Genomic DNA, 25,194 nt, shown 5'->3' on the forward strand with positions numbered 1-25,194 from the left:
TCCTGCTTATGCAGGGGGTTGGACTAGAAGACCTCCAAAGTCCCTTCCAACTCTGATTACTCTGTTATTCTGTTGCCACTTGGCTGGGCTCTCAAACGTTAGTTGCATATTAAGGAAACTTTCCCTGTCCTAATATTTCTTTTTACTTTTTACTTACTCTTTTCATGTATTCAAATTATGTTTATACTTTTACATGTATATATATATCATAACATAACATAAGCCTGATGATGGCAGATGAGATTCTGTCGAAATGTCGCTTCTACCCTTTTAGGGATATGTTCACAATTACATGGGAAGAAACCCGAAATATTAACTGTACACACATATATACCCGTGAAAACTTACATAAACATATATATATGTGTGTTTGTGTGTGTGTGTGTGTGTGTGTCTGTCTGTCTGTATGTATATGTATATGTATATGTATATCTTGTATATATCTTATATATATGCTTGACAAATAAACTTATGATTATGATTAACAACCGAATCCTGGAGACCGGCGGAGGGTGAAGAAAACATCAACGTCGGACCCACGCAAGAGGGGTGACAGAACCGTCAGTAATTCCAGAACTTTAACGACATCAATCATATCCGGGAACGGGGATACACATTGAACTTTTGGGGCTTATTTTCACCTCTCTCCAAACCCCGGCAAATTCGATTGGGCATTCTTCGGGCCTGAAGATCGCTTTACCTCTCTCTCCCCCCCCCCATCCCCCGTCTCGCCGGAAGAATGGTACCTTCCAGAGTTTTGCCTGCCGCCGGGTGTTAGGACGAAGAAAGTCGCTCGCGGACAGTTTCCATCGGACGGAGGCGCCAGCGGAGGCTGAGTCTGGGACTCTGGGCTGAGCCCAAGTCTGGGCAAAGCAGAGCCGAGCAAAGCAGACTAGGATGAGTGGGAAAGAGCCGCTCCTGGGCGCTCTGAAAGGTGAGAGAGAGAGAGACAGAGAGAGATTCGCGACGGGTAATGCGAGTGGGATGCTTGAAAATGAAGTGTTGGAGAATAGCCGTCCTTCGTAGCATTTGGGGCTTAAATGGAGCGTGGCTCTGATGGGTCACCCAGCTGTCACAGTGAAGAAATGCGCTGTAGGAGATGCCAGGTGATGCAAGGAGTTGGATCTGTGCTAGAAGATTGGTACCTCCCAACCGGACACGTGTTCTCCGCTCCCCACGTTCAAGTGATTGCAGAACTCTCATTTCATTTGTGGCAGTATTTTAAGATAAGGTTCCAGTTTAGAAGGGGATGGAATCAGGAAAACCGATCACCAGAAGTCCAAGCAGCGTGCAGGAGAAATGCTGGGATAGGGACATTTTATACTCAGTTCCAGGGCTCTCACCACCCCCCACCACCCAGTAATGAAAACTTGACAAGATCTTGTTAGACTGACAGGTGTCCCTCACACATGGGGATACATAGAAAAGACAATTTCATGTTTGCTACTACTTTGTTTCCTACTGTATGGACATGCAGGCAAGATACATACCCACCTATTGAGTTTTGTCACCTCCAGCGTCCTGCTAGCTAAAAATATATTTTTTTAGTTCTCATATTGGGTTACTTCATTTAATGTCCTGTCCACAGCTGTAGCCATTTTTGATGCCCGAGGAAAAAGATGCACGTGGAATAACTACCTCTACTTTTTAAAGTTCTATTTCCTGCTGGTTGTTGATGACCATCAGTAAGAAACTAGGGGATTGTATTTTTGTCAAGCCACAAACGCAGATTTTTTTCCAGCCAAAATATCTTTTTTTCCTATCTAGATAATTACTGGACTAGCCCACAGAGAAAAAAATGTGCAAATACTGAAGTTGTCACTGCTCCTTTTCTGTAGAGGAAAAAACCGCAGTACAAAGATTTATGCAAATGTAAACCCTCTTATATTCTATAGGATTTCTTCCAAACTAAAACAAATAGGATTGTAGCCTGTGATACATAGTAGAAGTACTATGTTTGACCATTTTATTTCTCAAATCACACTAGTATAAACTGGTTTGCATGATGTAACGTTGACTTTTTAAAGGTCTGAAATCATGGGAAGCTAACAATTTAATTTTCTATCAATATCTTGGTAAAAAATATATGCAAAACTACCATGAAAATTACTATATCTTAATTATTGTAGTGGCTGTCACTTGTATGAACAGCATGTATAATTACATCTAGTTTTTGTCTCAAGGCATAAAAACTTCATAGATTACAGATCTCCCCATATAACTATCTTTTGCAGTGACATACACGGGATTTTAAAAATGATGACTTTGATTATTTCTTCCTCATTTAATGATTTGTCCTATGTGTTTCCTTATCCGTCTTCTTTAAAGTAATCTTGCATGCCCCTACCTAAATGACATGGAACAGAGTGGGATTTACTTCAGTAGACATGTACAGGATTTGATTGCAATTTTTATTCTTTTGCCTGCATTCACATAACACACTAACCCACGTTTTTGAACCCTGGTTTACAGTACAGAATTAAGGTATGGTTCGACAACGCAAACCATGAACTTGTTATTTGGGAGATCTCTTGGACTAACAGCTCCTGTTTGAAAGGCAGGTTTTATTTATAGCTAGTAGCACTTTAACTCAGCTTCATGTTGTGCACCAGTAATGCCCTTTCCAGGATAGAGAAGCTTGCCTCTTGGCCTCTCCTGCTCTGGTCATCTTTCATTCAGTCACTTATGCTCTGGACTATTGCAATGTGCTGTACATGTATCCTTGAAAAGTATCCAGAAGCTTCAGCTGATACAAAACGTGGCTGCGTGAGCAATCTTGGGCACCAAAGATCAGTGCATGTGACACCTTTGCTGCGTGAAGCTGCATTGGGGTGACAGTTTGCTTCCAGATCCAATTCAAGGTACTGATTAGACATTTAAAACTCTACCTGGCATGGGACCAGATTACCTATGGAACCATCTTAGCTCCATCACATCAGTCCATCCCACTTGGTCAGGCAGGGAATTTATGGTGCGGACCTTGTCAGTTAAAGAATTCCAACTGGCAGGATCCAGGAAGAATGCCTTCTCTGCTGTTGCCCACTGCTCTTTGTAACTCCCACCCACTCCCCAGAGGCAAGGCAAGCCCCTACTCTCCTGGCCTTTCAAAAGTATCTAATGACTTAGCTCTGCCATCTCACTTAAGGCTCACATAGGAGACACAGCCTATGTCTCCTATGAGGAAGACATAGGCTGTGTCTCCTATGTGAGGCCTTCAGGTTAGTGCCCTGAAGGCCTTCCCCACCCCCGCTTTTATTTACCTTTTAATGTTAAATTTTGCTATCCTTGCCACTATTTTAAATTTTTATATTCAGTTTTTATGTTTCATACCACACAGAGTTCATCTGTGAGGGAGATGGGTGATTTCTAAATTTTATAAACTTAACCACATAGGCTGGGTTCATACAATCACTACAATCTAGCCCAGACAGTTCTAAGTAAGTAGTAATGTATACCACTGGTGGGGCTTAGAAGTAATATAGCTGGGTCTTGGAGGGACTTTACACCATTAAAATGTACAGGAAAGGATAACTGTAACAACAGTGCCTATAAGCATATAAATGATGGTGATAGTGGATAAAGTGAACTTTTAATTTCAGTTGTGATGGAACCTAGTTATAATAGTTGTGAGAAATGTGCTTTTGGAGGAATCTACCATTGGAATTAAAATTGGTGGTAGGAATATCAATATCCTCCGATATGCAGATGATACAACATTGCTCATGGAAAGCAAGAAGAATCTGGAGTGGCTTTGACTCAAAGATGAAAGTGAAAAATTTGGACTGCACCTTACGATCAAGAAAACAAAGATAATGACAACTGCAGAGAACATACAGATCAGAATGCAGTTCGACAATGAGACCATCGAAATAGTAAAGGAATTCATCTTCCTTTACTAAACTCAACCAACATGGTGAGTGCAGCCACGAGATCAGAAGGATATATAATACAAAAGAACTGCAATGTCCACCATGAATAACATCTGGAAGAGTAAAGACAACAGCTTCCCAACCAAATGCAGATCAGTTAACACAATAATTTTTCCAATTCCTACTTATGGATGCGAAACTTGTACTCTGAAAAAGGCAGATAGAAGAAGGGTGGGCACTTTAGAACTGTGATGCTGGAGACAACGATTACACCTCCTATGAACTGCAAAAATAACAAGCAAATCCTAGACCGAACCTCACGAAAAATACAAAGCCAAGATCACAAAACAAAGGCTGTCATACTTTGGCCATGTTGTGTGAGCTGACTCACTCAAAAAATCATGTTGGAAGTGAACAGAGGAAAAAGGAGAAGAGGGAAATCTAGTACCCATTGCCTGGACCCTATAAAGCATGGCACCATGGTGGATCTGAAGGAGGCAGTGTGAGACAGAGGGGCATGGAGAGTGCTGATCTATAGAGTTGCTGAGGGTGGGACATGACTGAATGGCTGACAACAATGATAATGGAACCCAAATTAATTGATAGCATGAATGATAGGAGTTGATATAAAAGATTAAGAATTACTCATATAGTGAATCCATGTTAGCCCAACATTTTATATAAAGCCAGCTATTGTAGGCTGTTCCTGCAAATTCATTTCATATAAGAAACTGAATTCTAAGCAGTTGGGATTATATTAATGAGCTTCCATTTTATAAGTGCACTTTCTTGTGCAGTCTTAAACTATTTACCCCTGGGTATTCCTTGCAGGGTTCTTCTGAACTTTTGAAGATACCTGGATTGTAGAAATCAGAATGATCATTAGATAGCAGCAAAGAGTTAGTCTTCTGTATTTCTCTGCTACCATCTAGTAATGGCCCAGATTTTGACAGCCCAGATACGATAACTCTGTGTAACCACAGGTACCACAATGTACCACGTTAAACATTTTGGAAAAAGGTGAGATCATTATTATATGGTAAATATTCAAATAAGTACACACAGTCATTATCTTGATAGAACAGAAAAAGACACAGGGTCTGTTATACAGTATTGTTATTCCATTTAGTAAACAAAAATGTGGCAGGAAATCTCTTTTCCAAGATGGTCAGTGGGCTTGATGGGTGGAGCATGCATTGAAAGAACAGTCAATATTTGCCCAACCAAGCCCATGGCTGAAGACTTTTTGCATACATTCTTATTTATATTAAATATTTCTTTCTTCCTTGTGTAGGCCCGAAGTAGTAAAAGCATTTTACAAACGAAATGAATATCATAAATTAGCCTTTGTGTGCAAATCAATTAAAAGGGAAGACAGCCACTTTTAGAACATTTCCAGTGAATGTGCTAGTTACTAATAAAATGAAAGCAGAAAGAGAGAGGGAAGTGAAATCCTGGAAGTGAAAATTGAGCCTTACTGAGTATAATGAGAATTGCATCTAAGTAGGTGTGTCCAGCACAATTTAAATAAATCACTTGATTTAATCTGTTTAATCTGCTTTAATCTATTGATTTCCAATGTGTTCCAATTTAATGTTTTGCAACTGGAAACTCCAAATTCTTTCTTCCAAATAAACATAATTGCGTGAAGTCTGTAGAGATTCTCAGTCATCCAGGTCATGGCTGTCCCAAAGGTGCTTTTTCAGGTGGCAACTGTCCATTCCATTCTCCACTATCCTGTCAGAGCTGAAGAAGCTTCTTGAATGAGAAGTGAAACATCTTCAAAAGAAAAAACAAAGTCCAGTTGCCTCCTGAAAAAGCACCTTTGGGATATGATTGCTTGATTTGCTATATGTTGTAATTTATTTCAAACTTACTTGGCCTAGTTTGCTGTGCCTAAATTGCTGATGGAGACAACATGACATTTCTGCACCATATCATCTATAAAATAGCCTACACTTTCAGTCAGTTTTAAGAGATCTCTTTTTATCCCCAGCGTTAAGACTTCAGTGAAGCCATTACACTGAAGAGAAAGAATGGGTTTTTAAATAATTAAAATAATGTATTAACATTTTTTACTCTATAAAATGAGAAAAAAGGTTTGTCCCCAAAATCAGTGTGTACAGTATTGTATTTCAAAAAAAGGATTTTGCCTAGAGTTCTTCTGTTATTGCAGCCTGCATTTGAAATTGCATTTGAAATTGCTTATGCGAGTCAGACTGTATTTGGTATTGTTTATGTTAGACTCCACACTGAGGCAAATATTTTTAGATCCATTCTTTCCTTTTCCATTTGAAATTCAATTTTATACATTCTGTTTTCTTGCAGTGTGCATTCTCAATTTTCAGGAAAGCAATAGTCCTTATACAGATACCTGTCCTCATTTACAGTCCTTTTGTGAAATCCTGGAAATGATTCTTCGGAAAGGATTAAAACGTGAGTAACTTTTTTTGCTCCATGGCTTAATATTGAGAAATATACTTGAACAGTTGTGAAGTCCTGACTTACAGAAAGTCATGCCAATTAGTCATAAAATGGAAAAGGAAAACATGGATCTAAAAATATTTGCCTCAGTATGAAGTCTGGCTAGCATGAGCAATACCAAATTATTGTACATTGGGCCTTAGCAACCACTGGCTATGCGCATGGTTTATTACATTCTACTAATGGGTTAGAAAGGGTATAAGGTAATGAATTAGGAATGAATTAGAAAGGATATAAAAAATCGTCCTTTGGACCAAGGGTCTCCAAACTTGGTAACCTTAAGACTTGTGGCCTTCAAATCCCAGAATTCTTCAGACAGCCGAAATTCAAATGAGGAATGTTTGTATGTATGCTACACATTTCATCTATATATTATAGATTCAACATTCTTCAGCATTCAGACCATAACAGTTCTGTAAAATATAGATAGTTTGCCAAGCATATGGCACCATTAGGAAACCATGCATCATGGTAACTTGCATGTAACATTTATAAATTTCATGTCTTGAAGGTTTCAACGATATATAAATATGGGTGGTCAAATGGTAGTTTGTGCAAAAGAACCCCAAAATTGTTTTTAAATAATAGACCACTTCTTTGCAATTGGGGAAGACACAAAACATTGATGTGTGCACAAAATAGACCATGTTGTTCCCTGCAACAGTACTCTGGACCTAAGGTAGCATCTAATTTTAGGTCTGCAAAAATGACTCTTATCAGATGATAAAAAGTCATACTGCTGCCATCTCCCAGTCTTACCATTCTTTGTAAAGGATGTCTTTGTCCTCTTCAGAGCCAGTTCTGGGATTCAAGAGGAAGGACTATTGGCACTGGCTAGAGCAGCTTCCACAGCAGGAAACCCATCACAGGTAGGTGGTCTCTTGTAGCCTTTTATGATGCTGTAAACAGAAACTCACAATATTGGGTTTTGTTCTTTCACTGTTGCAATTTTAAGTTCCCAGGCTTGATTTCCTTCTATCGCTCACACCCAATGCAATTTCATGTCTGCTGGAGGAGTTGTAGTCCCATATTGGAAGAGTACCAGTAGGGAATAGAAAGTCAGAGATGCTCTAACTCAGGGATGGGCAACTGTGGCCCTTTTACAATCTGTGGACTTCAACTCCCAGAATTCCTGAGACAGCCAAGCTGGCTCAGGAATTCTGGGAGTTGAAGTCCACAGGTCATAAAGGGGCCATATTTGCCCCCCCTGCTCTAACTTAATACCTCTCACACTTATTACAGGTTTCACTGACACTGTACCCGTGATTGCTTTGGAATTGGGCATGGAGAAATTGTGGTTTTTGTTATTTTATAAGTTTCAACATAATTTTAATGAACAGGGTGAAATATTTTCTTTTGATAACAAATTCACAGCTGCTAAAATCTCTGATTTGTATCAGAGAAAGAATTTGTGGAAGGCACATACAAGTAATCCTCTTTCAGTGATAATTTGAATAAGGGGACTTACAACTATTCCTCATAGTGCAGAATCCCTACAGTCACATGATCTCAAATTGGGTGCTTGGTAACTGCTTGCAGTTATGACAGTTGCAGCATCCCACAGTCACATGATCACCATTTGCAATCTTCACTGCTGGCTTCTGACAAGCAAAGTCAATGGGGAAATATCTACCACATTGTGTCCGAATGTTCATCAAGAGCTTACACAGGCCCAATGTCTGATTTTTTCAACATAGACTATCCTGTCCTTGAATGGCTGGGTGGACTGGACATTAACATTTGAACTACTATAAGTCCATGTATTTACCATACTTTAAATAAAATAAATAAATGGGGAAGCTGGCAGGAGGTCACAAACGACAATCATGTGCAGGATTTGCCTAATGATGGCAGTTGGAATTGCTGCAACTGCCATTGTAAGCAGACATGGTCATGTGATGCCATGTTTTACAGCTGCATCACACAGCAATGAAGTTGCGGATCCCAATTGCCATCGTTGAGTGAGGACTGCCTGTATGATTTTGTACTCATTTTAACAATATTGAAACAACATTTAAAAATACACAATAGCAGAGACTGTGTTAACAATAATTTTTCCACTTGTAGTAGGACCCTTCTGTCCATGATGATTGAGAAAACGAGTTCCTGTGAGAAGGTGTTGACAGCTCAAGGAAGAGGGCGGTACTTCCTGCGTCTGGCTTTGAATGGGAAGTTATTAGCAGTTGCTGTTCAGCAGCTCATCAAAACTCCCAGGCTGCTTGAGGTGATTAAATAATCCAGAAGAATTAAGAAGATAATTTGAATAACTACCATACTTTGATTTGTGTCTTTGTCTCTTTGCTTGAGGCCTGAGCTTGAACACTAACTACAGGTAGTTTTCAATTTATGACCACAATTGGAACTAGAATTTCTGGTCGATGCAGTTGTAAAGCAAACCATCACATGATTGGATCCAATCTTGGAATGTATTATTCCAATGTTGAAATGCTTATCTCCTATAATTAATATGATCTTGGGGGAAGAAGGGTGTATGGTCAAGGTTTTGAAAAGTGTACCTATGTGGTTGGATATTAGATCTGTATCACTGTAATATTGATTGCCTTGGACTTCAACAATCCAAAGTCGGGTTGAACTGGAAGACCTCCAAAGTCTCTTCTAGCCTTATGATTCCAACTGAGATAAGTCTATCATTTTAGTGTTGCATCTGAATACTGAATTTGACATGCTTTTCTTAATAACAACTACAGTATTTTGCCTATTTTTTTCTTTGTCTACAAAGATCTTGTGCTTCCTGGATACAAAATGACCCATTCCAGGTCATTTCAGTTTGTTGATTTCCAAAATGTCAGTGTTTCATTTTGACATTTCAGCTCTGCTAACATCCAATTTGTTTTGCTTTATATTCTGCCATTCCATCTACAAATGGTGTAGATATCTTTGCACCACTGATTTTCGCTTTTCCTCCCAGGCACAGCGGCAGTTGGACATCATTTGAACATTAATCTAATTATATCAAAGGACCAGTGCTCCTTGTATTTGTCCTCTGCTTTTCTCTGGTAGCCCACTGGATACCTTCTTAATGGGAAGCTCATGTTGCAATATCGTGTTGACATTGTTCTGACTGGAAATGTCAGTCATTGGGGGGTTTTTTAGCAGAAAAATGGAGTGGGTTACTATTTTTAAGTCCTGTGAAGTTTTGACAATTCTCCAATACTAGTCTACATTTAACATACTAGGTTTCAAATTTATGCTTCTTGCTTGATTTTCACTTATTATCTCTTATTAAAATACACATGTTTCATATTTAAACATCTGTATCATAAATTATTTTATTTAAACTATTCTTAGTGTACTGCATGTTTGTTTTTATAATCTGATTTCAGTGCTATGATCCAATAACATCTATCCTGAGCAATGAAGAATTTTCAGGTAAGATTCTATTCTATCGTTATGCTACCCTCTCAAGATGCCTCCTTGCATACATCATTGTACTGTATGACATTTTTAGGCAGTAACTGAGATAGTGAATTTTAGCCCATAAAACAGTGGACCATCCTTTAAAACAGGGGTCTCCAACATTTTTCAAGAGTAAAGGGCCTAAAAGCGAAAGTCCTAACTTTTTTTTTTTTTTTTTTTGCTTTAAGCATGATGCACCTATTTTCAGATTTACACTGTAGTTTTCATCTCCCTCCACCTACTTCAACTTGGCAAAAGTTATCCATTAATTTCCAACAAGCTTAGCAAAGAATGGGTTGTGAAAGCTACCAAAAAAAAAAAAAAAGGAATTGAAGCCCTGAGGCTGCAGGTTTTCTATTCCTGACCTAAAAAGTTTGCAATCATAATTTTTATTTTTTAAAAAATATGATATGATTCCTTTGGTGTGGAGTTTTTATTATGCAATTGCCCTGCTTCATTTAAAGACTCTTCTAGGAGTGGGGAAGAAAGTTCCAATAATGCGTACTTCTTCCCAGTTTCCCACTGTTTCTTTCATAATACTTCTGTTTGGTAAAAAATGCTATTAAGAACAGTTGTGTGGTGCTTTTTAATGGGCAATAGGAATCACCTGTCACTAAGATATGTGTCCTCAGCTGTTTTCAATGCAGGTAGGACATCGCAACCAATTGTAATGTGACCTGGTTACCAAGTACCTGAATTGCAATCACATGACTGAGGGAGCAGAGCATAGTTAGTTCTCAATTTACAACCACAATTGAGCCCAAAATTTCTGTTGTTAAGTGAAACATTTGTTAAGTGAATTACAACCTTTCTTGCCACAGTTGTTAAGTGAATCACTACGGTTATTAAGTTAGTAACATGTCTGTTAAGTGAACCTGGCTTCCCCATTGACTTTGCTTGTCAGAAGGTTGCAAAAAGTGATTTACATGACCCCACGACACTGCAACCGTCATAAATATGAGTCAGTTGCCAAGTGTCTGAATTTTGATCAGGTGACCCTGGGGATGCTGCAACGGTCGTAAGTGTGAAAAATGGTCATAAATCACTTTTTTCAGTGACGTAACTTTGAACTGTTGTAAGTCGAGGACTACCTGTAGTTGTAAGGGTGGAGATGGGTTGTAAATCACTTTTTCCAAGGCTGTCATAAGTTTGAATTGTTGTTAAATGAATGGTCATAAGTTGAGGAATACTTGTGCAATACCATTGCTCTTTGGAAATTAATTTCACCTAACTCACGAGTCTGCACACACATTTATGCCCAGAAGGTTGGCAGCTTTTATTGTAATAGTTTTTTTAAAATATAAGCACAGGTAGTTGTCGACTACCAGCAGTTCATTTAGTGACCCTTCAAAGTTACAACGGCACTGAAAAAAATTGACTTAGGACCATTTTTCACACTTACGACCGTTGCAGCATTTCCATGGTCACATGATCAAAATTCAGATGCTTGGCAACTGACTCATATTTATGACAGTTGCAGTGTCCCTGGGATCATGTGAACTGCTTTTTGCAACTGTCTGTTGAGCAAATGGGGAAGCCAGATTCACTTAACAACCAAGTTACTAACTTAAGAACTGCAAGAATTCACTTAACAACTGTCGCTAGAAAGGGTGTAACAAATGTCTCACTTAACAACCAAAATTTTGGGCTCAGTTGTGGTCGTAAGTCAAGGACTACCTCTAACTTAAATTTTGCCAGGTCTCCGGAAAAAGTTCAATCCCTAAAAATATTAGTGGCCATTTGTTATTATGTTAGATTTTAAAGGAGACCAAATATTCGGTTTTAATTACTCTCAGTTTTGTATCTCTTGAATAGCCTTATTCATTCTTTTTCCTTTTCTCGGTTTCCCCTTTCCTATTTTCTTTTTTTTTTTATATTGTGTAGCCCCTTTCTTTCTAGTATTGCTTTCTTTTAGCTCTTATTTGATTCTTTCTTGTTCCTTTAGGTATCCTAAACTCTCTTAGAATCTTATGCTGATCTCTCTAATTTAGAATCTTCTCTTTTCTCAGACAAGGGGGAAAAAAGTGCTAATACAGCTTTTCCACAACCCAGTGCTCTCCAGATGCCCAGGACACCAACAGTGTAGTGTACAATTTAATTTCATGGCATCATTCCCTAATAACTTTGGGATATCCTATTCCCTACCATCTAAATTAAGGAAACACATTTTGCTGCCAATAACAGTTTACAGCTATCTCTTGCTGTGAAGAAACTTTGCCCATACAGAGGTAGAAAGGTGCAAATCCATCTTGTCTTCATCAAACTTTTGTATGGGGATTCAGATAATTTGGGGGTTGCACATCAGCTATTTTGAAGGCATTTTATGAAGTACTTGTCTATACGTTCCAGCCATCTTGTGAGACACCCAGAGTTGCTATTTCACTAAAAGATCTGTGGAGGAAGAGTAAAATAAGAATTTAATTAAGTGATTGGACGCTTTAAGCTCGGCATAAAAACCCTAGAGATGCTGGTATATTTTATTTATTTATTTATTTATAAAATTTATAGGCCTCCCATCTTACCCCAAGGTAATGGTTGGGAGAATGAAGTCCAGTACATCTGGAGAATACTGAGAAATGAACATGAGAAAATAAGTTTAGTATAAATTTATTAATTTTGAAAAATTATATGATATAGTGAATAACCTTGAATTATAAAATGTCCTGCACAGATATGAAGTTGATGGTTGGTGAATGTGATAAAATAGCTGTACATCATGGTAATAAAACATAAATGTAATGCTTAGGGTTAGCAAATGGCTCAACCCTAAACAATGAATAAAGCAAAGATGTGTGATGTTACATTGAGTTTTTTAAATGTGTTTATGTAATATTTTTTAAAAGTGCTTGTGGCAATATTACAGGTTTGTTGAGAACCCGAATGTTCTTATACTTTTGTATGAAAACAATGCCATGTTGGGCTCCCAAATGATTTGAAATGAATGTTAGGTAAAATTGAATGGATCTGAAATATTTTTATTCATCTATTTATTCACTTATTTAGTTAGTTTGTCAAACGTACGAGAAAACAGGTATAACATGGACATGAACACAGGAAATGAGTACGAATAAATGGGGACAGTAGGACAGGAACGGTAGGCACGCTGGTGCACTTATGCACACCCCCTTACAGACCTCTTAGGAATGGGGTGAGGTCGACGATAGACAGTTTAAGGTTAAAGTTTTGGAGGTTTGAGGATATAACAACAGAGTCAGGTAGAGCATTCCAGGCATTGACCACTCTGTTGCTGAAGTCGTGTTTTCTGCAATCGAGTTTGAAGTGGTTTACCTTGAGTTTGTATCTATTATTTGCCCGTGTATTATTGCGGTTGAAGCTGAAGTAGTCATTGACAGGTAGGACGTTGTAGCAGACAATTTTGTGTACTACGCTTAGGTCAGACCATAGTCGGCATAGTTCTAGGTTGTCCAGGTTGTCCAAGTCCAAAATTTCAAGCCTGGTGGCAATATTTATATTTATATATCATAAATATCATAAATATATATGAAATATATAAAAGGCCAAAGAGTTGCATTTAACAGGGAAGATTGAGTGAAGAATAAATGAGAAAAAAACAAGAAAAAGCAGAGGAAGAATTTGTATACCTGACAAAATGTATAATAAAGATTGATAAAGCGAATGGACAAAATTGATAAATGCTGGTTGAAAAGTGGAGGGCTGTATGAGTTCTACTGTGAGAAACGAATGATGAAAAAAACAAAAATGTTTATTGGAGCATATTTCTGCCTGATTTTTGTATGCAAGTGAAAGTTGGGTATGTTAGGACAAACAGAAATAAAGAGAGGTAACTTAAAAACTGTGTGGTAAAACAAGGGGTTTGTCAAGAATGAATAAGGGCTAAAATAGTGTGACAGAGAATACAAACATAAAGTGATCAGTAGTAATAAAAAGTATGTTGAGGTGACTTGGTAATACAGCTGCTCAGAGTTGCTCCTGATAGCAAGATACGGTAATAGGAGTCATGATAGCACAGTGGTTAGAATGCAGCATTACAGGCTAACTCACTGTTCACTGCCAGGAGTTCAATTCTGACCGGCTCAAGGTTGACTCAGCCTTCCATCCTTCTGAGGTCGATAAAATGAGAACCCAGATTGTTGGGAGCAATATGGTGACTCTGTAAACCGCTTAGAGAGGGTTGTAAAACACTATGAAATGGTACATAAGTGCTATTGCTATAAATTTCATAAATAAAATGTAGGCAGAATGAATGAATTGGACTATTTAAAATATTTGAAGGATTGAAAGGAAAGGAAGAGCAGAAATCGTGATTGGGAGGTACTGAGAAGTCCCTCGGAAAGAAAGGGGCCAGAATTATGAACATCAGTGTTAATGTATTAAATGGTGTATGATTGTGGTAGAAATAAGATTAGAAATAGAGAGAGAGAGAGGAATAGTGAATGATGCTGATGAAAATTAGATATAACTTTATTTCCTTTTCTTATCTCATGCCTTGATTTCCTTGGCTTAACTATACCCCTTTCAGCAGTTTGTGTGAAGGCACTTATCCTGAAAGTGTACAGCATTATGGGTATGATCATATGTTTCCTCCTCCTCACTTTAGGTTTTAATGTGCTTGCCTTCTGATCTGAGATTAAAGTACTGTAAATTTTGCTAGTTTATAATCCTGCCTATGTTTGACATTTTCTTGAATATTATCTTGGGAAGTCTGAATCTCACTGCAACAAAATGTCCATTTGTTGTGCCCCCCTAAACATTTCTATGACATTTCTAATAAATTACTACTGTACTTGTCAGTTATTGGATAATGATCTATTTTTATTTTATTTTTTTTTGCTTTCCAGAGCCTTTCTTTTCCATGATGTTGGTGGTTACAGAAATGAATTTCTTCTTAGATTTGCAGGTACAGTAATTGATAGCTTTGGATCATGTTTCTTTTTAATCTTTCTTATGATGGATTTATTGATATTCTTCCTCTTTTTCAGCCTTTCTGTTTAATCACTAATTATGGGTGTTATAGATTGTTGAATTTCTGTTTGCAGAATTCCAGTTTCTTGGATGAAAGCTGGCAACTTCCAGTAAGAGATTTTTAATTTTACTTTCTTTGATGCCATCTATTATATAATTAATTATGTTCTCCTGTTCTGATTTATAACTCATAATGTTCTGCTGTTGTCTTTTTTTACTGATCGTGCAAGCCTTAACATGTTCATGACAGGAAAACCAAACTGGCATTTCATCTTTGGGGCTGGAATTTAATTTTTATACTATCTTACACAGAACTGATGACAGGGACATGGAACTCTCAGAAATCTGCATTTTGGGCATATTTTTGAATTTGATAATGAGCTTTTAATTTGCTTTCTAATCATGCATCCAACCTCAGTTACAAAAAAAACCTATGAAATTTGAGCCTCAAGTTCGAACAGTATTGTTTCTATTATCTATGCTTTTGTTGAAATTTTAAGCATTTGCCTTTTCAGTATTTCAATTGTATCTAAGGGTTTAGAGCTCTGACTTTTACTGGATCATGGAAACAGGTTGTCAGTTTGATAATTGTTCTTAAATTGTATCTGTTATAATCATGTTTATTACTCTTTTGTGGAGAGAAAAGATACTATGGTAAGACTAAAATAGTTTCATGCTATCAAATTGGGCCTTAGGCTGGCCCAGTAGGTTTCTAAACCGTGCTTGATTTAGTGCATTAAATTGAGATAGGCTTCTGCATTTGCATAATTATGACTTCTTTACAACTCTTATAGCGTGACTAATTGTGAGAGGTGCTGGGAGCAACATATAGAAATGCTATGATTGGTTCCCCCTCTTAGCTCTCAAGATCAAGGATAATTTAATTCAAGTTGTGTTGAAACTGAATCTGCCTTAGAATTCTACTTTCCCTACAATTAATGATTTTATTTCACCCTATAACTGCAATTCTGTTTTTTCCTTTGTGAATAAATGGAAATTTCAAGGCTTCAGGAACCTTCAGAAAGTCCCTTTCAAGTGCTTAGGTTCATAGAAACATGCATATAATTTCCCCATATTTAGTAAACATGATAGGTATACAAATCATTGATTTACTGTAGTCTTCACCATTTATAGATAACTTAAAACGCTTCACTCAATTTTGTTCTGTCAAATACAGCTATCTTCATTACATAAGGTAAAGGTAAAGGTTCCCCTTGCACATATGTGCTAGTCGTTCCTGACTCTAGGGGGACAGTGCTCATCTCTATTTCAAAGCCAAAGAGCCAGCGCTGTCCAAAGATGTCTCCGTGGTCATGTGGCTGGCATGACTAAATGCCAAAGGAGCATGGAACACTGTTACCTTCCCACCAAAGGTGGTCCTATTTTTCTACTTGCATTTTTTACATGCTTTCGAACTGCTAGGTTGGACAAGTAACGGGAGCTCACCCCATTACGCAGCACTAGGGATTCAAACTGCTGAACTGCCGACCTTTTGATTGACAAGCTCAGCGTCTTAGCCACTGAGCCACCGCATCCCTTCTACATTAGTTACATTAGTATTAAATTAATTTTGGAATTTATATGGCTTGTGCATATACAGCTTTATTTTAATTTTTTTTGCATATCTTTCAGGTTCTTAACTAACAGTATGGCATCTTATGCATAAAAAGTACATATCCCAATCAACACACCTCTGATATCACAGTTCTGTTTATCCTATGCCTAAATACAGTAAGCAGCAAAAGAAACATCATATGTCCTTATCTTACCACTTCCTCAATGTTAGACCTTTTGCTAAGCATTCCATTTATCTTTGTGCATGCCTTACTTACCAATGTACAACTATGATCATGCTCAACAACTGTCAACTTAATGTAGAACATTTCAAATGGAAGGTTATCATTTTATTATACAGTTTATCACAATCAAATGTACAATAAACCTAATTTCTTACATTTATACATTTCTTCTACTAAAGATTACAATTATGTTCTGTGCACCCATGTCTGGCACACTATACTTCCCAAACTTTATCCATTGTCACCTTATGAAAGACTAAACTCACCACCCAGAGTGAGTAGGCATTTTTCTGTCTCCTGATATCCAGAGCTTAACTGGGCTTTTTAAGTCACATTTTAATATTATTTTATGATGTTACTTATAAAAGGCCCAGAGTCGCTGAGGTGAGATGGGCAGGTACCAATCAGATAGATAGATAGATAGATAGATAGATAGATAGATAGATAGATAGATAGATAGATAGATAGATAGATAGATAGACAGACAGACAGACAGACAGACAGACAGACAGACAGACTGACTGACTGACTGACTGACTGACTGACTGACTGACTGACTGACTGACTGACTGACTGACTAACTGACTAACTGACTAACTGACTGACTGACTGACTTGCCACCTTCATACTTCATCCCATCTAATGGAAGCTACATAAGAGTGGTTGTATTTAGAGGCCCTAATGGAAGCAAAATGTTTCATTTTTGTCAATGATGAAAGCTTGATGAAGGAGAAGTCCTTCAAATGTGCTGGAAGTTCTACTGACAAATCGTGCTTTCCAGGTATGCCAGACTTATGAGACTGTCCCTTGCCGGGAATTGGGAATGGTGTTGAGGTAAGATATTTGACCCTTTCATATATGGCTTTCTGATCCTTGGTTTTAGCAGCCATTAAGATCCAATCAATAAACCATTGCTGATTCATAGATCATGCCAAGCTATGATTTTTAATTGTGGTTTATTGAATAAACCACAGTATCTGGGGTCACATACAACAATAAATCATGATTTACAAAACATAATGGTTCATTAAGCCAAACCAATCTGACTATTATGCTTTGGCACACAACGCTAACTTAATTCCATTTTATATTATGTATTCTGCTCAACTTCTGAGATTTCACTGGACATTGCTCACGAGCTGCTAAAACGAAATATAAGAAAAGATACTTGGGTAAAAGTTCAACAATCACTGAGGCTGAAATACTTTCTCAGATGGATATAATTGGGCCAGGTACTACCATATTGGCTTGTCTATTATGAGGTCAAAGAATCAAGTTTTTGTTAATGAGTTGCTTGTATATAGACCAAAGATATTAAATTCTGCATCCATCAGTAAATTAAGAATATATACCCTGTTTCTGTTAAAAGCAACAGCTTTTTAAACCACTATACATTGTTTAGCATTTTCTTCTTGTAATCCATCTGTCAGATAGATTAATTTATTGTAAAGCTTGAACATTATCTAAAATAAAAAACAAATTTAGGAAGGAATTTAATAATTTTTTTAGAAAGGAGTACTTAACATGTTTTCTCTTCCAAATTCTGACCCCTGTCCAATATAACGTTACATGTAGTATTTTGAACTTAGTGGTGAATAAGCTAAACAAAATTATGGACTGGAAAACATTTACTTTCAAAGTTTTGCTTCTCTGCTCAAAATTAATGATACAGTATTTTTAACTATTTCAAGTATATGTTTATATCTTAACATCGGAACCTCTTTGCAATATTTCAACCTAATGCATCTCAAATGGCAAGTGGTCCCAAGGAGCTAGTCATTTGAACTGCAACCTCCTCAATTAATTCAGTACGCTTATTGTATCAACTTTCCACTTCTGTTCCTTTTGCTTAAAAAAAACATTGACATCGGATCTTCATCTTAAGATAATTTCTAGTACAATATGTAACCAGTTTCAGGGTGTTTTGATTTGCAACTTCCATCATGCCTTAGCACTAGCTTTGCTGGCCAGTACCGATGGGAGTGTAATCTAAACCAGGAGTCTCTAACCTTGACAACTTTAAGGTTGGCAGACTTCAACTTCTGGGAGTTGAAGTCCTCCAGGCTTAAAGTTGCCAAGGTTGGAGATCCTTGATCTAAATCATTCAAACAAAAAACTGCCTCTACAAGATCTGGTTTCTCGGTCACATGGCCACTAATTGGTTGATACACTGGCATTTTTGGTCTGGTTTGGATTTTCCCCTCTCGCCAAAATTTTGTAACATGCTTCAGTTTATCAAAGTACCCAGGTTTGGAAGAAGGATAAGACTTTGTATGTTGCTGGGCCAACTGCATCATTGGCCTCTGGGTGGAACTCCCAGCAATTCGGCAGTTCAAATCTCACAGCTCAAGTTTAACTCAGCCTTCCATCCTTCTGTAGTCAGTAAAATGAGGACCCAGATTGTTGGGGGCAATATTCTGACTCTGTAAACCGCTTTCAGCACTGTGAAGCAGTATATAAATCACTATGAAGCGGTATATAAATCTAAGCGCTATTGCTATTATGTTTGAATTGTGACTAATCAGTGTATTATTTTCCTAATGTGCTGTACCCAAGCTCATTATTTTCCTCATTATTTTCTTTTGTTTGAGTTTCTAACAATACAATTCTTCAATTCTTCAGTTTGCGTTTCTAACAATTCAATTTTCTTCTTCTTTTTTATATCAGGTATTTAGATGGACGGGTTTTCATAATAGAAGTGCTTCCAAAGAGCCAGGCAGAGGTGGATGAGGTAGTACTAGTTGGAGATGTCATTGACGAGATAAATGGATCTTCACTGAGGAATGCGTGCAATGGACAGGTATGGGAGGGAGGAACATCCTGATCCCTGGAGATGGAAGAGGGAAAGTTGGTGTGTTGTCTGCTACTTTGACCTGAAAAGAAATGGAAGAGATGGCTGTGCATTGTTGCTATGGGAACTGTACTGAACAAAAACTCTTGGGTTTGACCTGGAGATCAAGACGAAAAAATCAAGGTGGGAGGGATGTAGAAACGTACCAGGTTTTTAAGATCTTTTTAATATTTATGAAGATTTCTATTTAGGATTATTATTTAAGATTTCAGAAATGTAAATTACTGGTTTATTTAAGGACTAAAGAGTTAAAACTGTACCCTACTATTAGCATACTTCCCCATCCCCTCCCCATCGATATTACCCCTTCAAGAGATGACCTTCTGTGGGAGTCAACATAGAATGTTCAGATACAAACTTATAAAGTCTGTTGCATGGAGATCATGAAGAAGAATAGATGGCTTAGTTGGAATAGCGATGCTTAGTATCAGTGCAATGACTATTCAGTCCACCATATCTTCCTCAGAACAGACGATTCATTTCTACTCTTATCTCAGGCACAGCATGCTGAGGCATGGGGACCAAGACTGTTATATACAGTATGTAAAAATAAAAAATAGGGAAAAAGAGAGAAAGGGCACCTGTCAAAGCCAAAGAACACTTTGGAATAATGGTCCATAGCATTTCAAAAAGAATAACAATTAAAATGAAGTGTGGCTAAAGAACTTGGTCTTGAACTTTTTAAAGGAAGAGAAGAGTTTAAAAAATCATCCAATCTTGTCTGAAGTAGCTATCACTCTCAAATGGTTATGTACAATTCTGTAAAGTAAAAATATATATAGAAGCTTCTCTTAAGAGGTATGGTCCCAACTCGTTGCAATCTTTATACTAAGAGCCAATTTTAATTTTTTCAGTATATCTATATGTAGGCAAAACAGCATCTTCCCATTTTATAAAGAGGCAATGATAAGTTTGGTGGGATTGCACTATTTGTAGAAGTATTAAAAACAAAAGTCTTTAGAAACAAAAACAAAAAACCACCTGTTATCAGGGAAGGACACTCTAAAACAGACCAGCAAGGATATACAATGGATGAATCCAGAATGCTGACAGATCCCAAGGAAGAAAAGTGGTGGGAAAAGGAGAGGTTGAGAAATGTGGATGAGTTTCATGGAAGGCATTAGGAACTGAAGCGCTCCACACTACAACATTTTATTGAAGAATCTATTAGTGATCTACATATTATACTGTATTACAAAGCCAGTTTGATGTAGTGTTGAAGGTTCTAGGCCTCTCAGTTATGAAAGCCAAGTGGGTGACTTCCAGTCAGTCAATCTCTCTCAACCTAACCCACCTTGTTATAGGGGGGAAAGGCAGATCTATTAGTATATTTTCCATCTTGATTTATATATGAAAAAAGGTGGGATAAAATAATAATCCATGGTGCATGTTTTAAAATGCACCAATTGGAGAAGATCACAAAGTATCAAAGTCTGAAAATCTAAATTGAAAGATTATGGCATTAGCTGGTCATAGTAATCCCAGCGGTTATTAGCACACAGGTGCCATACCAAAAGATTTTGGACACCACATAGAAAATCTGTGTGTTGACAAAATTTTCACCCATAAGTTATAAAAGGTCACATGGCTTGGATCCACACAGATTCTATACACTAATACATTACTGTACAACATCTTATGTCCATGATGGCGAACCAATGGCACGCATCCCGCAAGAGGCACGCAGAGCCATCTCTCTGGGCATGCCAGTCATTGCCCGTTGCTCTTCTGGGTTCCAACACAAACATGCATGCCAGCCAGCTGGTCTTCACATGCGTGGGTGCCGGAAACCGGAAGAGCAGCTCCCTGGCTGCATGCGCGCACTGAGAAGCTGAATGTCTGGTTTCCAGCACGTGCATGCACACTGGCCAGCTGGTCTTCACGTGCGCACGTTTGCCAGAAACTGGAAGTTTAGCGTGCCGGGGAACTGCTCTTCCAGTTTCTGGCGCTCCCGTGCATGCGCACCAGAAAGCTGCTCTTCTGCTTTCCAGTGCTCCCCCGCATGTGCGCACGTGCTCCCGTTTCAGCACTTGGCACCGAAAATGTTCGGCAACACTGTCTTAGATTATTGGGAAGGACATCATGTGTGTGTGAACGCTAATACAAGCTAACAAACTGGCAGCTGTGATTTCATGTTGTTGGATATATAATAATACTCATGAGTCAATTGCAAAAGGCAGCTTTATTTGGAACAGCTTAGATGCTGTGATGGTACCTTTAATATTATTAAATAACAATGTCTCCCTATCCCTTGATCAGGACTCAATAGTTGAACAAAAATGCCAAATCCAATCTAAACATCTGATTGACTATGGGATTCTCCATAATAAGAATATATTAGCAAAAGGCATGCTAACTCTTATATGCTCAGTGACAGGGGTGGGTTCTATTTACTTTTACTACCGGTTCGCAATGGGGCCGCATGCGTGTACTCGCTTTGCTCGCGTGTGCATGTACTCTTCTGTGCATGCGCAGAAGCGTTTTGATGATGTTGGGGTCAGTGGGCAGAGCCTCCCACCAGTTTTACTACCCGTTCTATAGAACCGGTGTGAACCGGGGACAACCCACAACTGCTCAGTGATAACAGCTTAGATACTGTGCTATGGTTTCTACTCACTAGGAAAATACCCAGTCAATAAGTTAACAAGCTTCACTGACATGTCCTAGTAGTAACCAGAGTGACCATTTAGATCAGCTTTCCCTGGCTCCAGATTTATTACAAGGACAGGGAATAACTAATCTAGTGGATGATGTTAGGAGGCCCTTGCTGATCATCCATGTATCTCTTCGTTGCAGGCTGGTTCAGTACTGCAGAAGCTGAAAGGCAAACCACTAAACTTTCGCCTAATCCGATGGAAATGGCACGATGGAGGAATGTTCAAGCCATTGTTGCCCTATCTAAAAGTTCTCAGAGAAAAAATCCCCAGCTTCCAGCTCCAACATGAACACAAACCTAAAGAAGAGAATGAGGAGCGAAGTTTGCAAGGAGGCAGGTAGTGGCTGCTCGGGACAATTATGAAAACAAAGTGTGGCAGATTTTCACAAGTCCTACCAGTGGTGGGTTCCTCCCGGTTCCGCCCGTTTCCACCGAGCCGATAGCGGTGACGATATGATGTCACCGAACTGGTTCTGGTCCCCCCGCCCCCTATCCCTGCGTTATTCTTACCTTTTATTTGGCCCTACCCCCAATCTATTGCTGCCTCCTGAATCCCAGCTGATGACTAGGAGGAAAAAAACTGTTTAAACTCTTGCCACGGGGCTTCAAAGAGCCGCCCTACAGCTGATCAGTGTTAAAAGAAAACAAATGAGTAGACCAGTGCCTGCAAAAATACATGAGTAGACCAGTGCCTGCAAAAATACATGAGTAGATCAGTGCCTGCAAAAATAAATGGGTAGATCGGTACAGCCTGGTAGACCATTACCTCTGCTAAATCCAAAATAATTGTCTCATGACCATCAAACCACGCCCACAAAATAAGCCACGCCCACAGAACCAGTAGTAAAAAAATTTAGAACCCACCCCTGAGTCCTACCTCATCACCACTGGTTGGGTGCATAAGTCATTCCCCAAATCTAACCCACTGGTCCTTCAGCTGCTGCAGTTTGTAGTCTCTAGCCTGAGAGGCAATCCTGGACAGGAGCCAGCCTCTTTCCAATGTCAGACAAAGGGTGGCAGACACACATACTTTTGAATATCCCTCCTGAAACAGAACTCCAAGAGATCTCGCAAACCTCATTTCTGGTGGCTACAGAAAAAATGGAGTTACAGGCAGTGGTGGGATTCAAAATTTTTTACTACCAGTCCTGTTGGTGTGGCTTGGTGGGCGTGGCATGGCTTGGTGGGCGTGGCTCGCTGGGCATTATTATAGAGAAAACTCATAATGCAGTTTTGCATTTCTCAATCACGTGTGGCATGCCATCTAGGTTTTACTCAGCTGCCTTGTATAAAATTGCTGATGATGATATAGCCCAGTTCTCTGAAAATGTGTGGGATGCAGTTGTGAATCCTGGGAATTACAGTCTGAATACTAAATAAATATTTTCTTACTGGCAGTATACAAAATTAATTTAATGGAACGCATCACCCTTCCTGAAATAGGGAAGAAGTCCATGAAAGCTAAGTAGGAAACCAGAGCTCCCCTTGTAGGTTCATGCACTGAACCAAAAGACTGGAGAATCTCAGATGATGATTTCTTGGACTTCAGAGATTTTTGAGCTCAAGTCTCAGCAATAAAAAGAACACTTTGGATTACTTAATACTATTCCTGATTATTTGAGTGTACGTCTATGGTTCAGGCTTGGCAAAAGTCTGCTCCCATAATATCAGACTTTACTCAATTTTTAATAGTTTTTAGTAGTTGTTATCCACTGTATCATTTTTCCTGTTCTTGTTATTTCATAGTTATTATCAGCTGTATTTATATATTTTACCTTAACTGATCAATATAAGAGGCGCCCTATTAACATATATACGTCCTTCTTAGAAAAAGAGGGCTTTGGGTTTCTGGCTTGATGGTACCAAGACCATTTGATTGCATGATTACTGACATATGATAGAAGAACTGTCTACTACGGTAGTAGTAGAACTACTCTTCCTCTGCTGTCAGTAAGTACTACTGATCGAGAGGCTGGGGAAACAAGCATAGCTCTTCAGTCCAAAACTTCTGTGAAGGCAACTTCGGTTTGCTTTTGGGATTTTTTCACATGCTGCATCTTGATGTGAAAATAAAGAAACTGTGCATAGATTTCTTGATCGAATTGTTTAATCTCATTTCTCCATAGACTCTTGTACAATCTGCGGTACTTAGGCCAGGCCAATGTAGGAAAGGTGAGGCTATGTTTCTGAAGAGAAAAGGGGGGTTGTTCAGTTTTCAATACTACTTTTAGGTCTGCATTTTTCTCACATTTTTTTCATCTCTTGGTTTCTTTTCCAGTATGGAGGCAAAGACATATTAGACGTAGGCATACCCACTGTGTTAGATAAGCATTTACCACAGCAGGTAAGATTTATGCTGGGAATAAGAGATGAATGTTTATCAAACTACTTTCTTTTGTTCTTAAATCATTATTTTAAGTTATGCTTTTTAAACAAAGAAGCAGATTGAATCTTGAATATTATAGCCCATTGTGATGGCAATCTTGATAATTTAATTAATAAAGTCAAAGGGATTTAGATGCTGGGGTTATTTGAAATGAGAAAACACCACAGGTGATGAGGCTTATATTTTAGATAAAAACATGTTCTGTGTAACAAATTCTGTAAAGAAAAATCCCTCCTTTAGGTCTCTAAATTAAAGGCAGAATGTGGCTGAACTTTTGTTTTTAATAGGAAATGCCTTGAGAAGTGCCATTAAATCATGTAGGACAAGTAAATCAAGTATCAGAATTTTCTAAATTAGAACTAGTAGAAGTCCACCGTTTGAGGCAGATATAGACAGATATCAGGTTGTAATTCTTATTTGGGTTACCCCATGAGGCTGACAGTGTACTTTAAAAGCCTCTGACATGATTGCGAGCAAGATGGCTAATTCCCTAATCTCCCAGTGCTCAAGCCCTCAGAAAACTGTTGGCCTGTGATCTCCACACAGGAAGCCATCCAGAACACATGGTGATTGCTCATCTTCTCTTTATCTGGAGGAGGAGGTTCCAAGGAATCAGTCTAGACACAGGTTGCTTGATCTTTGCCATGATCATCCGTTCTATGTTTGCAGAGCTGTCTTTAGTTTGCCATACTTCTCCCGGAAGTCCAAGAAGAAGAAAAAAGTCTTATGAGATGACTCCCCTCTTCTCCTGCAAAGCTATGGCACATCCCACCTGCTGATCTTTCCAA

General features: G+C 38.4%; 1 protein-coding gene across 3 annotated transcripts in view; it reads left to right on the top strand.

Annotated features, from left to right (window-relative positions):
• Window positions 1–526: 526 nt before the first annotated feature.
• LOC117660499 (uncharacterized) overlaps window positions 527–25,194 on the top strand; it is a 29,029-nt gene continuing 4,361 nt past the window's right edge. For 2 of the 3 annotated variants that reach the window (XM_034408633.3, XM_034408635.3), the window contains exons 1-12: window positions 527–934; window positions 6,198–6,305; window positions 7,147–7,222; window positions 8,421–8,577; window positions 9,698–9,743; window positions 14,591–14,649; window positions 14,789–14,824; window positions 17,295–17,347; window positions 19,181–19,313; window positions 22,161–22,357; window positions 24,147–24,192; window positions 24,299–24,364. In XM_034408633.3, coding sequence (XP_034264524.1) covers window positions 898–934; window positions 6,198–6,305; window positions 7,147–7,222; window positions 8,421–8,577; window positions 9,698–9,743; window positions 14,591–14,649; window positions 14,789–14,824; window positions 17,295–17,347; window positions 19,181–19,313; window positions 22,161–22,357; window positions 24,147–24,192; window positions 24,299–24,364 — 1,014 coding nt within the window. In that variant the 5' untranslated portion in view covers window positions 527–897. Of the gene's footprint in view, window positions 935–6,197; window positions 6,306–7,146; window positions 7,223–8,277; window positions 8,328–8,420; window positions 8,578–9,697; window positions 9,744–14,590; window positions 14,650–14,788; window positions 14,825–17,294; window positions 17,348–19,180; window positions 19,314–22,160; window positions 22,358–24,146; window positions 24,193–24,298; window positions 24,365–25,194 lie in introns of those variants that run through there. The other variant, XM_060688680.2, reaches the window with a different exon arrangement.

This window comes from Pantherophis guttatus, chromosome 2 (genome assembly GCF_059756535.1).
Source record: "Pantherophis guttatus breed Tessera chromosome 2, ASM5975653v1, whole genome shotgun sequence".
NCBI classification, from domain to species: domain Eukaryota; kingdom Metazoa; phylum Chordata; class Lepidosauria; order Squamata; family Colubridae; genus Pantherophis; species Pantherophis guttatus.